Source organism: Dipodomys merriami, unplaced genomic scaffold, assembly GCF_024711535.1.
Source record: "Dipodomys merriami isolate MVZ:Mamm:240054 unplaced genomic scaffold, mDipMer1.0.p SCAF_10, whole genome shotgun sequence".
NCBI lineage: Eukaryota > Metazoa > Chordata > Mammalia > Rodentia > Heteromyidae > Dipodomys > Dipodomys merriami.
The window spans coordinates 15,350,738-15,363,554 of record NW_027202271.1 but is presented as its reverse complement, the minus strand read 5'-3'; the positions used below and the strand labels follow the sequence as shown (position 1 = coordinate 15,363,554).

Sequence of the window (12,817 nt, the reverse complement as noted above, 5' to 3'; positions counted from 1 at the left end):
CTTCAGGACAAATGGAAAGAAAAAAATTCCTTGGGAATCATGGCTATATTACTATAAAAGCAAACATCTGTATATGTAAGAATGAGTTACAAACAATTATCTCAGATCATAGGATATATTTGAGAAGTCATTTTTTGCTACAGTTGTTAGCTTGATATTTATGACATTTAATAAATCAGATCAAACTACTGCTTTTAAAAAATGACAACTATCTAACAATGAACAGAGAAAGATTTTTACTGAGTTTCCCTTGTATAAATCTATAGCACATGGTAGACAATTTTTACAATATTGATCCATAGGTGCTGTAAGATCAGACTAGCTGACTCATCAAGGATATAAAACTGTATACCATAATATGGCTTTGATATTGAGTGTATCTTACTGCCTTTGAGATTGCTAGATATAACAAGTTGAAAATTCATCAGACTTTATTAACAACAACCTTAAAAAAATAAGGGAATGTAGTTTAATGGCAGAGTGCTTGCCTAGCATGCATGAAGCCCTGGGTTCCATTCCTCAGTACCACTTAAACAGAAAAAGCCAGAAGGGGCACTATGGCTCAAGTGGTAGAATGCTAGCCTTGAGCAAAAGAAGCTCAGGGATAGTGCCCAGGCCCTGAGTTCAAGCCTCAGGACTGGCAAAAACAAAAACAAAACAAAACAACAACAACAACAAAAACAAGTTCAATATCTGGGCATGGTAGTATATGTCTATAATCCCAGCATTCATAAGGCTGAGGTAGGAGAATGGTGAGTTCAAGTCCAACCTGGGTTATGGGAAGACCATGTGGCAAAAAGCAAACAACCAGGGTCTGGGAAGGTGGCTCAGTGGTAGAGTGCTTGCCTTGCATGCACAAGGCCTTGGGTTTGATTCCTCAGCATCACATAAAATAAAAGCCGGAAGTGAGGCTGAGGCTCAAGTGGTAGAGCAATAGCCTTCAGCTGAAGAACTGAGGGACAGTGCCCAGGCCCAGAGGTCAGGCCCCACAACTGACCAAACAAACAAACAAGAAAAAGGCTTAATAAAAATAGAAACTAAGCTGGGGGCCAGTGGCTCACGCCTGTAATCCTAGCTACTCAGGAAGCAGAGATCTGAGGATTGCAGTTCAAGGCCAGCCCAGGCAGAAAAGTCTGTGAGACTCTTATCTCCAATTAATCCCCAGAAAACCAGAAGTGGTGCTGTGGCTCAAGTGGTAGAGTGCTTGCCTTGAGCTGAAGAGCCCAGAGACAGCGTCCAGGACCAGATTTCAAGTCCCATGACTGGCAAAAAAGAATCTAAGAGATTGAAGGTGTGGCTCAGTTGGTAGAGCGCCTGGCCATCATGCATGAAATTGTGAAACAAATCAAAATATAACTTACCAAGCAAAGGAAGGGGTAACAATGTCTAAAAAGAATATGCTCACTAGCTGACTTATGAACTTGTAACCCCTCTGTACAACACCTTAATATTAACAATAAAAATATATTAAAATATAATTTATCAAAAGTGACACAAGAAAAAAGCCTATAATAGCTTGATCTAATTAAGAAATTATTATTTCAAACCCTTACTACAGCTTGGTGGCTACTAGCTCATGTCTAGAATCCTAGTTACTCAGGAGGCTGTGATCTGAGGATAGTAGTTTGAAGTCAGCCTGGGAAGGCAAGTCCATGAGATTTATCTCCAATTAACCACCAAAAAACAGGAAATTGAGCTGTAGCTCAAGTAGTAGTCTTCAGCACAAAAGCTGAGGAACAGTATCCTCACCCTAAGTTCAAGCCCCAGGATACACATACACACACACACACACACAAATCTTACTACAAAGAAAACTATCCCTTGAGGGCTTCACAAATGTATCAAACATTAAGGAAGAAATAATACCAATCTTAAATGTTGTTGGAAAAATAATGAATGCAAAAAGGGCTGGCATCATGACTCAAGTGGTAAGGTGCATGCCTCTCAAGCTAAAGGGTAGGGACATAACTCAAGGGATAGAGTGGCTACTTAAGCTATGGTGATACAAGTTGGTGGCTTAGAGGACAATTGAGTCAGGAACCTTGATCCTTAGATCTCAGCCTCCTGAGTAGCTAGGATTACAGGAATGAGCCATCTGTGTCTAGCTCTATGCTTAATTTTTGAGAAACTGCCGGAATATTTTCCAAATTGGCTGCTCCATTTAATGCTGGAGACTGCTGATTGTTGTTTCTTTTGTAGCTAAGAGGAGTAGACCCAGGTTTACCCAAGTAAACCAACCAACTTTGTAGTCAACTTCCACCTAAATGTGCTCAGCTGCTCAACTCTCATCATCTGTGGCTAGGAGAAGGTTGTTGGGAATGGTAGAGAACTAATGACTTTTTTTTTTTTTAAAGCCAGAAGGTTTTGTCTTTAAGCAAAAAAAAAAAAAAAAATAGGGCTGGGAATGTGGCTTAGTGGTTGAGTGCTTGCCTAACATACCTCAAAGCCCTGGGTTCTATTCCTCAGTACTACATTAACAGAAAAAGCTGGAAGTGGTGCTGTGGCTCAAGTGATAGAGCAAAAGAGCCTTGAGCAAAAGAGGCTCAGGGACAGTACCCAGACCCACAACTGGCAAATAAATAAATAAATAAGCCTGTAGGGAGCTTTGGAGTAAAACCATCAGTAACAAGAAAAGCAAATGAAAAAAGCTAAGCTCAGCCAGGTGCTACTTGGGAAGCTGAGGCAGAAAGATTTCAGTGTAGGCAACTCAATAAAACCTTATTTCAAAATAATATAAAAAAGGGCCGAGGATGTAGTTTAATGAAAAAGTGCTTTTCTAGCATTCTCAAGGCCCTGAGTTTGATTCCTAGCAATACAAGAAGGGGAAAAGAAAGAAGTAAGATCCATCTCTAACCCAGTTTTGAGGTTCATCAGTGCACGTGAGTACTAACCTTCTGCCTGCCTCCTAAACTGTAGCAGTCCTCATAGAGATAGGCCATTGCAACCACCTCTACTTCTGCTCATGTTTCTCTCCATCTGCCCTAGAAAGCTCAGCTGCCTATTGATTCTAAATTGCTTTCTCCTAGAAAGAAGCATGTAACTGGAAATTTATTAGTCAGGCACTTTTCTTGGGACTAAAATGTAGAGCATGTTAGAGATGTTGGCAGAGCCTAGCTATTAATCAATCCTATGTTCAAAGTATTCTGCTTCGAACTAATTTCTACTTGGTAAACACAGGATCTTCACAATCCTAGAAATCAAAAACACCTCAGTAGAAACTGAACACCAAGAATGGGTGACATGGGTGGGAATGTGACTTAGTGGCAGAGTGCTTGACTTGCATACATGAAGCCCTGGGTTTGCTTCTTCAGTATCACATAGACAGAAAAAGCCAGAAGTGGCTCTGTGGCTCAAGTGGTAGAGTGCTAGCCTTGAGCACAGAGAGGCTCAGGGACAGTGCCCAGACCCTGTGTTCAAGCCGCAGGACTGGCAAAAAAGAAGGAGGAGGAGGAGGAGGAGGAAATAGTGGCATAATATATTTCACAATAGGGCTGGGAAGGTGGCTCAGTGGTAGAGCGCTTGCCTTGCATGCCTGAGGCCCTGGGTTCGATTCCTCAGCACCACATAAGCAAAAAGAAAAAAGCCGGAAGTGGCACTATGGCTCAAGTGGTAGAGAGTGCTAGCCTTGAGCTGAAGAGCTGAGGGACAGCGCCCAGGCCCAGAGTTCAGGCCCCACGACTGGACCCCCCCCCCAAATTTTTTTTTCACAATAGAGCTATAGCAAAGGTCCTTTTATCATTTTTGCAAAGGATTAAATGGGCTAAGAAACAATTTCCCAGGATTACAGGAGTAAATAAAGAACTAAGGCTTTAGAGTTAGTGTCCTGTAATGGTTACTGGTTAATGCTCTGGAGTTAGGTTGTCTGGATTCCCAACGTAACTCTACTGCATATTGGGCAATCACAGACAGGCTGCTTTACTCCTCTAATCCTTGGTGGCTGCATTGGCAATGCGGATAACAGCAGTATCTAGTTCATAAGGTGGAATTATGAGAATCAAGTGAGATAAAGCACATACATCTGCAAGTTGCTTCATATGGTTTTTGTGTTGTTTGTGATTTCCAGACTGCTGGTGGCTCCTTCTCTCTTAATGAGTTAAGAACATTGGTTCTCACCTATTTCCCCAACTCAGAGATGGAGGCATGGGAAAAGGCTTTTTGCTTCAGTAAAAAGCAAGTGTGAAGCTGGGCGCTGGTGGCGCATGCCTATAATCCTAGCTACTCAAGAGGCTGAGATCTGAGGATCGCGGTTCAAAGCCAGCCTGGGCAGGAAAGTCCATAAGACTCTTAACTCCAATTAACCACCAGAAAACTGGAAGTGGCACTGTGGCTCAAGTGGTAGAGCACTAGCCTTGAGCTGAAGAGCTCAGGGACAGTGCCTAGGCACAGAGTTCAGAGTTCAAACCCCATGATCGATAAACAACAACAACAAAAAAAAAAACCCCAAAATAACAACAACAAAAACCATTAGAAACAATAGCAAGAAAGAAAAAAACCACTTGTGTTCCTATCTTGTGGTTCATTTTGCTTAACATCATCTTATCTGGTCATATGTACATAGCTTTTGACCTTTTCTTCTTGTCCCAGACATATACTAGTTATTGCAAATAAGGGAAACCATGGGACCTATGTTTCTTTGGGCCTGGCTTACTTCACTTAATATATTAATTTTTTCCAAGTCTTTCCATTTCCTAACAAAGGAGATGATGTCATTCTTTCTGATGGAGGCACTGAATTCCATTATATATATACCACATTTTCTTTTCTTTCTTTCTTTTTTTTTTTTTTTTGGGTCCGGTTGTGGGGCCTGAATTCTGGGCCTGGGCGCTGTCCCTCAGCTCTTCAGCTCAAGGCTAGCGATCTAACACTTGAGCCACAGTGCCACTTCCGGCTTTTTTCTTTTTGCTTATGTGGTGCTGAGGAATTGAACCCAGGGCCTCATGCATGCAAGACAAGTGCTCTACCACTGAACCACCTTCCCAGCCCCAACCACATTTTCTTGATCCATTCATCTACTGAGGGGCATCTGGGTTGGTTCCATATCTTAGCTATGGTAAATAATGCTGCAATAAACATAGTTGTGCTGGTAGCTTTAGTATGGTCTTGTTTATGATCATTTGGATAAATGCCCAAATATAATGTACCATGTGATTTTTTGTGTTGCTTTGTATGTCCCTCCCCCACGGTATAACCCTTGTTTTCAATGTATTTGATGTCCGTCTAATTTGGGGAGGGAATGGGAAAAAACAAAATGTTTAAATAGGGATACAGGTTGACCCACTGTAACAATGAGATGTACAAGACACTATGTTGAAAAATGAACTTTACAATTTAGGCGAGGGGGGAGAAAGAGGGAGTGTAGTTGTGGAGGTGGGAGGGAAGGGATAGTAGGGGAAAAACAAAGGAGGAGGCAACAATGCTTGATAGGAAATGTACTCATTACCTTGCTCATGTAACTGTAACCCCCCTGTACAGTATTTTTACAATAAAAAACTTACTAAAAAAAAAACAATTGTGAGAAGTTCCCAATCATGAAAAAACCCCATCACACTCAATAATTGGATAACTGGTAACTGATATGAACATTTGTGATGGCACTAATGATGTAATGCTCACAGGTCTTTCTCTTTTTCTTAAGCATATTACATTTCTTATAGCTAAGGATTGGTTACCCATGCCTATAATCCTAGGTACTCAAGAAGCTGAGATCTGAGGATTGTAGTTCAAAGCCAGCCCAGGCAGGAAAGTCCATGAGACTCTTCTCTCCAGTTAACCAAAATCAGAAATGGAAGTATAGTTCAAATGGTAGAGCACCAGCCCTGAGCAAAAAAGCTGAGTGAGAGTAAGAGGCCCTCACTCAGTTCTAGCTCCCAGACTAGCACAAAAACAAAACCAAACCCATATAGATAGCACAGCCTAAGCACAGATACTGTTTTAGGATCAGCTCTCTATACCACTGCATGAAGCATGAGTATCTACAACTGGAGCATTCTAATGGCTCAGGTGAAGTCAAGTTAATTCTGGGCTGTAGACACATTGCACATATTTGACAGAATCACTATATCCTGGCCCAAAGGGATTAGGCTAGGTTAAGTCAGGCTTCCAGGCAAGAAATTATTAGTTAAAATTTTATAATTCAAATTTGCAAGATAAATTAACACAAAATATTAATATTGTAAGTAGTATTTTAAAAAATTCTAAAGGAGCTAATATTTAAACTGTTAGGAAGATCTTGGTTCAAGTTCTATTTAGGCCAGATACTAATTATCCTTCTGAGAAAAAAAAATCATTTACTGAATAGGGTAGGTATAGAATTAAATAATGTTGAATACCTATAATCTCAGTTCTGAGGAGGCAAAAGCCAGGAGAATTGTGAGTTGAGGCCAGCCTGGGCCACAAAGCCAAGACCCGTATCTTATAGGCGTGCACTGGTGGCTCAAACCTATAATCCTAGCTACTCAGGAAACTGAGATCTGAGTATGGAGGTTTGAAGTCAGCCAGCACAAGAAAGTCTGTGAGACTCTTACCTCCAATTAACTACCAGAAAACCAAAAGTAGTGCTGTGGCTCAAAGTGGTAGCACGCTAGCCTTGAGCTCAAAAGCTCAGGGATAGCACCCAGGCTCTGAGTTCAAGCCCAATGACCAACAACAACAACAAAAAAAATCAAGGGCTGGGGTATGGTTCAGAACTCAATTATCTAGCATATAGAAGTCCCTGGGTTTGCCAGCAGTGAAAAACAAAACAAACAAACAAACAAAAAACTAGAATATCACTAGTAATTTTCCCTTTCAAAAGCAACTCTTGCTAATCATTTTTTTCCTCCCTCTATGTTGTCACTCTTTATATGGATTTGGTCTTTTTTGTTTGTTTTTGGCCTGTTAAGGTAACTAAGAGATTTTCTTATAGCATTATCCATTAATCATAACACTGCTGTTGTGGCTTCTAATAAAACACCTCTTCCTAGTTATGAATCCCATAGTAATGATGAGCTCTTGCCTCTACCCCATCTTCCTGCAACTTTGGAGAACGACCTCTCAGCCTTGGGAATGCTCAAGTCTGTCATCATCACCTTTTGAGGCCATTTCAGAAAGTCTCCCAAGTGTTTACAGTTTGCTAGGTATGTAGCATTTCCTAAAGCCCAAAGGCAGAGAGCTCTAGGCCACAGTGCAAGGTAGAGCAGAAAGCCTTACTCCATATATGTGTTCAATTGATTCTCAAAAATTTCTCCCACACAGTACTGTGCTCAGAAAAACAAATACAAGGATTCAGCAACAAAGGCAAGTCCAGGAAAAAAGAAAAACCCTGTAGCAGAAATAAGTCAGTTGCTGGTCAGCTTCCGGGGATGTGAGGTTGGAGGATTATGTTCCAGGACAGTGCTGGCAAAGACCCTTATGAAAAGACAAACTAAAAGCAAAAGGACTGAGGGTATAGTCCAAGTGGTAAAATACCTGCCTAGCAATTATAACACCCAGAATTCAATTTTCAGTACCACAAAATCTCCCTCCCAAATATTCTCCCTCAAGTCTCCCTCAAATCTCCTTCATATGCCTTAAGATGAACTTGAAGCACCTTCCTGGACTCCTCTTGTATGTTCGCTAAGGGGAGGATGCAAGCTGTACTATTTGGCTTAAGTATTTTTTAAAACACTTTCAGGATATCAAATTTCAAAATCTAAATGTTCAACTATATTGCCATACCAATCTTCATTTTTTAGCCTTACAAAATTTTTGTTTCAAATGAATTACACAATGCAGATAAAAATAATTAATTTATAGAGTTGGGGGGTGTAGCTCAGTGGTAGAGTGCTTACCTAGCATGTTCAAGGCCATGGGTTGAATCTCCAGCACAACATAATACAACACACACACACACACACACACACACACACACACACACACATACACATATACACACACACACACAGCATAATTAGTAGCATATAAAAAGCTACAAACATATTGGGCAAATGATTATTCCTTTTAAATAAAAGGACAGAAAGAGAGAGGAACACAATCTGACACATCTAAACTGCCTTTTGAATTTTCTTTCTTTTTCTTTTGGTGATGTTAGAGAGTTCTGTGCATGCTAAGGGTATACTCTACGACAGAGCTACACCGCAGCCCTACATTTTAAATTTTTATCCGGACTGTCAGTGTATCCTAAAGTGCTAAAACACAGATTATTCTGTAATATTTCATTCATAATTGTCCAGTTTTCATCCATACATGCATCATGCTAATTAGAGGACTGGCTATCTTCATGCTGGGTTAGAGGGCACTGAAGTGTTAGAATAGAGTATAGACTGACATGCTATCTCAAGGAGCTCACACCAGCTATGGGAGGCACCCAGGAGAGTTAAGGAATTAGAGGCAGGAAGTTTAGGATTGCTGAGGTTGTGATAACTTAAAACTTAAAAAGAGAAAAAAGTATAAACAGCTTAAAATTTAAAGAAATGTTAAGAGGTAGCTTTTCCCAAAGAGGGGAACCATTACTGAACCCCTAGACAAGTGATTTTGTGAAGCTATTATATATATGCCTGCTACTTGATTACATTTAAAATTCATCTTTGCTTTCCTTCTTCCTCCCCCATACACCATGTGTTCTTGCCCCATCTTCCACTTTTTCTTCTTTTTATTTCCCTTTCAGTCCCTACTAAGAATCTGGTCTGGTTTCCTACTGGTCTTCTTAACCTTGCTTGGCTCTCCTGATACAAACTCCCATCTCAGCATTAGGCATGAACATTCCTCTTTGGAAAAATCATATCTCATTCTTGCAGAGACGACAGAAACTTACTTAAAATATTACTTTCTTTAAAAAATTAGAAAAAAAAATAAGATCTTTAAATTCCAAGCTGTTTTCCTAGCTGGGAAGGGGAAGTGAGGGAAAGAGAAGCAATGGTGTTTCCAAACCGGCTCAGAGTTGGGTCGCTGGTAGTGGCACGGTGGCATTCTCATTCCATCCTGGCAGTCAAAGCAAGTGGGGGAAGGGGAGAACGGATGGGGCAGACAGACTTGCAGACAGATGGAGAAAGCAAATTGAAAAAGGAGTTGACAGGAAAGGGGATTAGAAACAAAGAAAGGAAACAGGTAAAGGAAACAATGAATAAGGGGGGGGGAGGGAACAAGGAGAGCCCTGGGGGAGGACTGAAGAGAGACCAGAGAGGCCAGAAGGGGTGGAGAGAGATTGAACGGTGGGATAGGCAGGGCTGGGCAGGGAGGGAAGAGGGCCAGGGAGCTGAGACTGCCATGCCTCGCCTATCTACTGTGTACTTCCTTACACTGTGGTTGGTAGCTGCCTTATCTATTTTCACCTCTGGCAGAAGCCGCCCTCCGATGTGGGAGCCGGGCCCTCCGATGAGCGACACCACGCCATTGCAGTCCACGGTGCTGTTCCGCTTGATGCTGCGCCGGAGGCTGGGGAAGATGCGCGAGGAGCGGCTGCCCTGGCTGTAGCCGCTGTAGCCGCTGTAGCTGCTGCGGCGCTCGCGGGCCCGGATGGGGATGAACAGCGAGTCCCGGCGGCCCTCGCTCTCCTCCACCGTGCTGTGCTCGTCGTCTGCGAACTCGTTCTCTGAGCCTGGGTCTCGGAACCGACCAGGGCCCCGGAAGCTGAAGATGCTGCTTTTGCTGTTGTGGCGAGAGAGGAAGGGGGAGCCCGGGATGCTGAGCAGGGACTGCAAGGAGAGACAGAGAGGGGGGAGAGATGTGACCTCCAAGTCTGAGCAGGGGAGACCCGGCTTCCCCAGCACAGCCCACCCCGCAGTCTTTCTACCAGAACACAAGGCTTCTGAGAAAGCAGTATTTTTTTTTTTAAAAACAACTGTGGGGGCTTCTCCTTAGTATTTTTGTCTTATCTTCCTGTCTGCTAGATAGGACATTTCTAATTCTACACTCAAAATGCTCCTAGTTTCCGTTTCTTCCTATACTGTCCACAACCTCTGATCCCAGATTAGTACATCTTCTTTGGAGAATTCTTGTTTTACTGCTCCATCCTCTTCTATTTTGGGTGTTTCAGTGGCTGTATAGTCTTTTCCTGCTTTGGTGGTAATCAACTTGTAAAGGAGACATAAATGAGTTTTCTTACGGGAGGCCATATCAAGAAAGCCACTCAGCATAGATTAAGGTCACTGTTAAATACATATCATATAGTGTAAATAGAACTCTTGAGAAGAGGTTGCAGAGGTTTTAATGTTCTACTGTTGACTGGGTCTTGTTTACGAATAAAAGCTGTCATTTTATATTAAAAGGGAACACACATATTGGCACAGGCATCTGGACTTCTCTGCTTCACCCATGCATGTTAGGGCATCCTCCCTGAGTCATTGATTCATCCCTCTGAACCTGTTCTACTAAAAGTGTGATTCACAGATCAGTGCTGGTACATGACTGTTACTGGTTGCAATGAGACAAGACAAGAAGCTGAGAGAAACATTTAGTGATTTTTTAAAAAAAATAGCAATTAACAATGTCATAACATCTAAGAATGTGATCATTTCTAGAAATTCATTGTTGTATTTTACAATAGTATCAGTTCCTGAACAACTGGGAAAAAAATAGAAACTAGTCATTTATCACAGATAGTCTGGGAAAAATAATGTTCTAAAGAATGTGGCTGAACTGGGTACTTGTGGCTCATGCCTATAATCCTACCTACTTAAAAGGCAAAAATCTGAGGATCATGGTTTGAAGCAAGCCCCGGGAAGAAAAATCCATAAGACCCTTTTTTTTTTTGGCATGTCTTGGGACTGGGTGTTGTTCCTGAGCCTCTTTGTGCTCAAGGCAGAGATCTACCATTTGAGCCACAGCACCACTTCTGGCTTTTTTGAGTAATTTATTGGAGATAAGAGTCTCACGGGGACTTTTCTACCTGGGCTGGTTTCTTTCTTTTTTTAAAATTATTTTATTGTGTAGATGATGGACAGAGGTGATACAGTTACACAAGTAAGTTAATGTATACATTTCTTGTCCAGAATTGTTACTCCCTCCTTTGTTGTTCTCCCACTATCCCTTCTCTCCCCCCCCTCTCTCATTCCTACCCATCTCCCCCCCCCCACCCCGAACTTGTAAAGTTCATTTCCAGTGTAGTGTCTTATGGGTATCATTGTTGCAATGGGTCATCCCATTCAGCATTTTATTATTCCCCATCCCCTCCCCAAGTTGGACAAATGCATATACAAGATGTAGGGTACCACTATCAAGTACAGTGACAACAGGAGATATACCACAGGGGGAAGAACATACAAAGGAGACAAAACCATCTCATAGTACATTAAAAACAACAACAATAAAGAAGAATACTTGTGGCCATATCTTGGGGTTCATGTCGCTTAGCATCATCTTATATAGTCATATGTGCATAGCTTTTGGGCTTTTCTGCTCATCTGATAAAATTATCCTAGATGTACTAATTATTGCAAATGAGGGAAACCATGGGGGAAAAACAATAGAGAAAAAGAATGAACTGTATAGAGGGTCTAATGAGAGCCTCTTTTTTCCAAAGGTTGGAGTTCGTGTTAACATGGTTCATTATATATAGTCCTTTGCACTAAGCGTTTGGGATCTTGAGATCCACTGTTTAGAGTACCTTCTACATATTCTAGTTCTTACACATGAGGGAGATCATGTGATCTGCTTTTCTTACTTCACTTAATATAACTTTTTCCAAGTCTTTCCATTTCCTTATGAATGGAACAATGTTATTCTTTCTGATGGAGGCACAGAATTCCATTATGTATATGTACCACATTTTCTTGATCCATTCATCTACCAAGGGGTATGTGGGATGGTTCCATATCTTGGCTATGGTAAATAATGCTGCGATGAATTGATTCTCAGATCTCAGCCTCCTGAATAGCTAGGATTACAGATGTGAGCCACCAGTGCCAGGCCTGTGAGACTCTTATCTCCAATTAATTACAAGTGGAGCTGTGGCTCAAGTGGTAGACTGCTAGCCTTGAGGAAAAAGAGGCTCAGGGATAGCACCCAGGCCCAAAGTTCAAACCCCAGGACTGGCCAAAAAAAGAAAAAAAGAACATGGCTGGCTCTTAAGATGTGCAGACACAACCTGGCTATGGTGGCACATGTCCGTTATCCCACTACCCAAGAAGCTGATCACAGCAAGAGAATGAAGAGTTTAACATAGGACTCAATCACACACACACACAAAGGACACAGATAGATATCCACAGAGAGAGGGAGGCTGCCTTTGAAGGGAGAATTCACTACACAGTTCCCAAAAGAAGCAGACATACAATGTGGTGAAGGAGCCTTGCAGAAGAATTAGGGGAGGTCAGGTGGCAGGACTGTGGACTTTATTGTGGTTCTTCCAGGAAGGAATGGATGAAGCAGGTGAAGAAGATTTGAACAAGTTCAAGATGATCTGAATAATTGTGGAGGCTCTCTGGGCTGCAGAAGTGGAACCTAGTTGTCTGATACCTGGCCCTAGAGTGGATTGCTGCAGGGGAAAGCTGGCTTTCTGTAGGTTAGACAAAGGAAGTATTATGAAAAAGGAGTTTTGGAGTGTTTGATGTGCATATGTGCTCATAAGCAAGTGTGACATAGAACACTGACATTGGGGGCTACAGACTTAAATGTTAATAAGCTCTGTGTTTAGGAACAAAATCTACAAGGACCTCTTTGAAGGGAAGTATGGAAGACAAAAAAAGAGTCTTTGATAAGTCTCACGATCCCTTCATGTATAAGTAGCATTCAAGTATCTTCTAGCTTTGCTCTGTCTGATTTACTCTCTTCAGTTTATCTTCCACTATTTTTTCTCATACCTTACCATGAAGCCACCCTTGCCTTCAGGACTTTTACTTTC

At 41.7% G+C, this 12,817-nt stretch overlaps 1 protein-coding gene across 3 annotated transcripts in view; it reads right to left on the bottom strand.

Moving 5' to 3' along the window:
- Positions 1–12,817, bottom strand: part of Scn8a (sodium voltage-gated channel alpha subunit 8) — a 190,913-nt gene that overhangs the window by 56,770 nt on the left and 121,326 nt on the right. For all 3 annotated transcript variants that reach the window (XM_070041359.1, XM_070041368.1, XM_070041351.1), the window contains exon 12: positions 9,309–9,671. In XM_070041359.1, the coding sequence (XP_069897460.1) occupies positions 9,309–9,671 (363 nt within the window). The remainder of the gene's footprint in view (positions 1–9,308; positions 9,672–12,817) is intronic.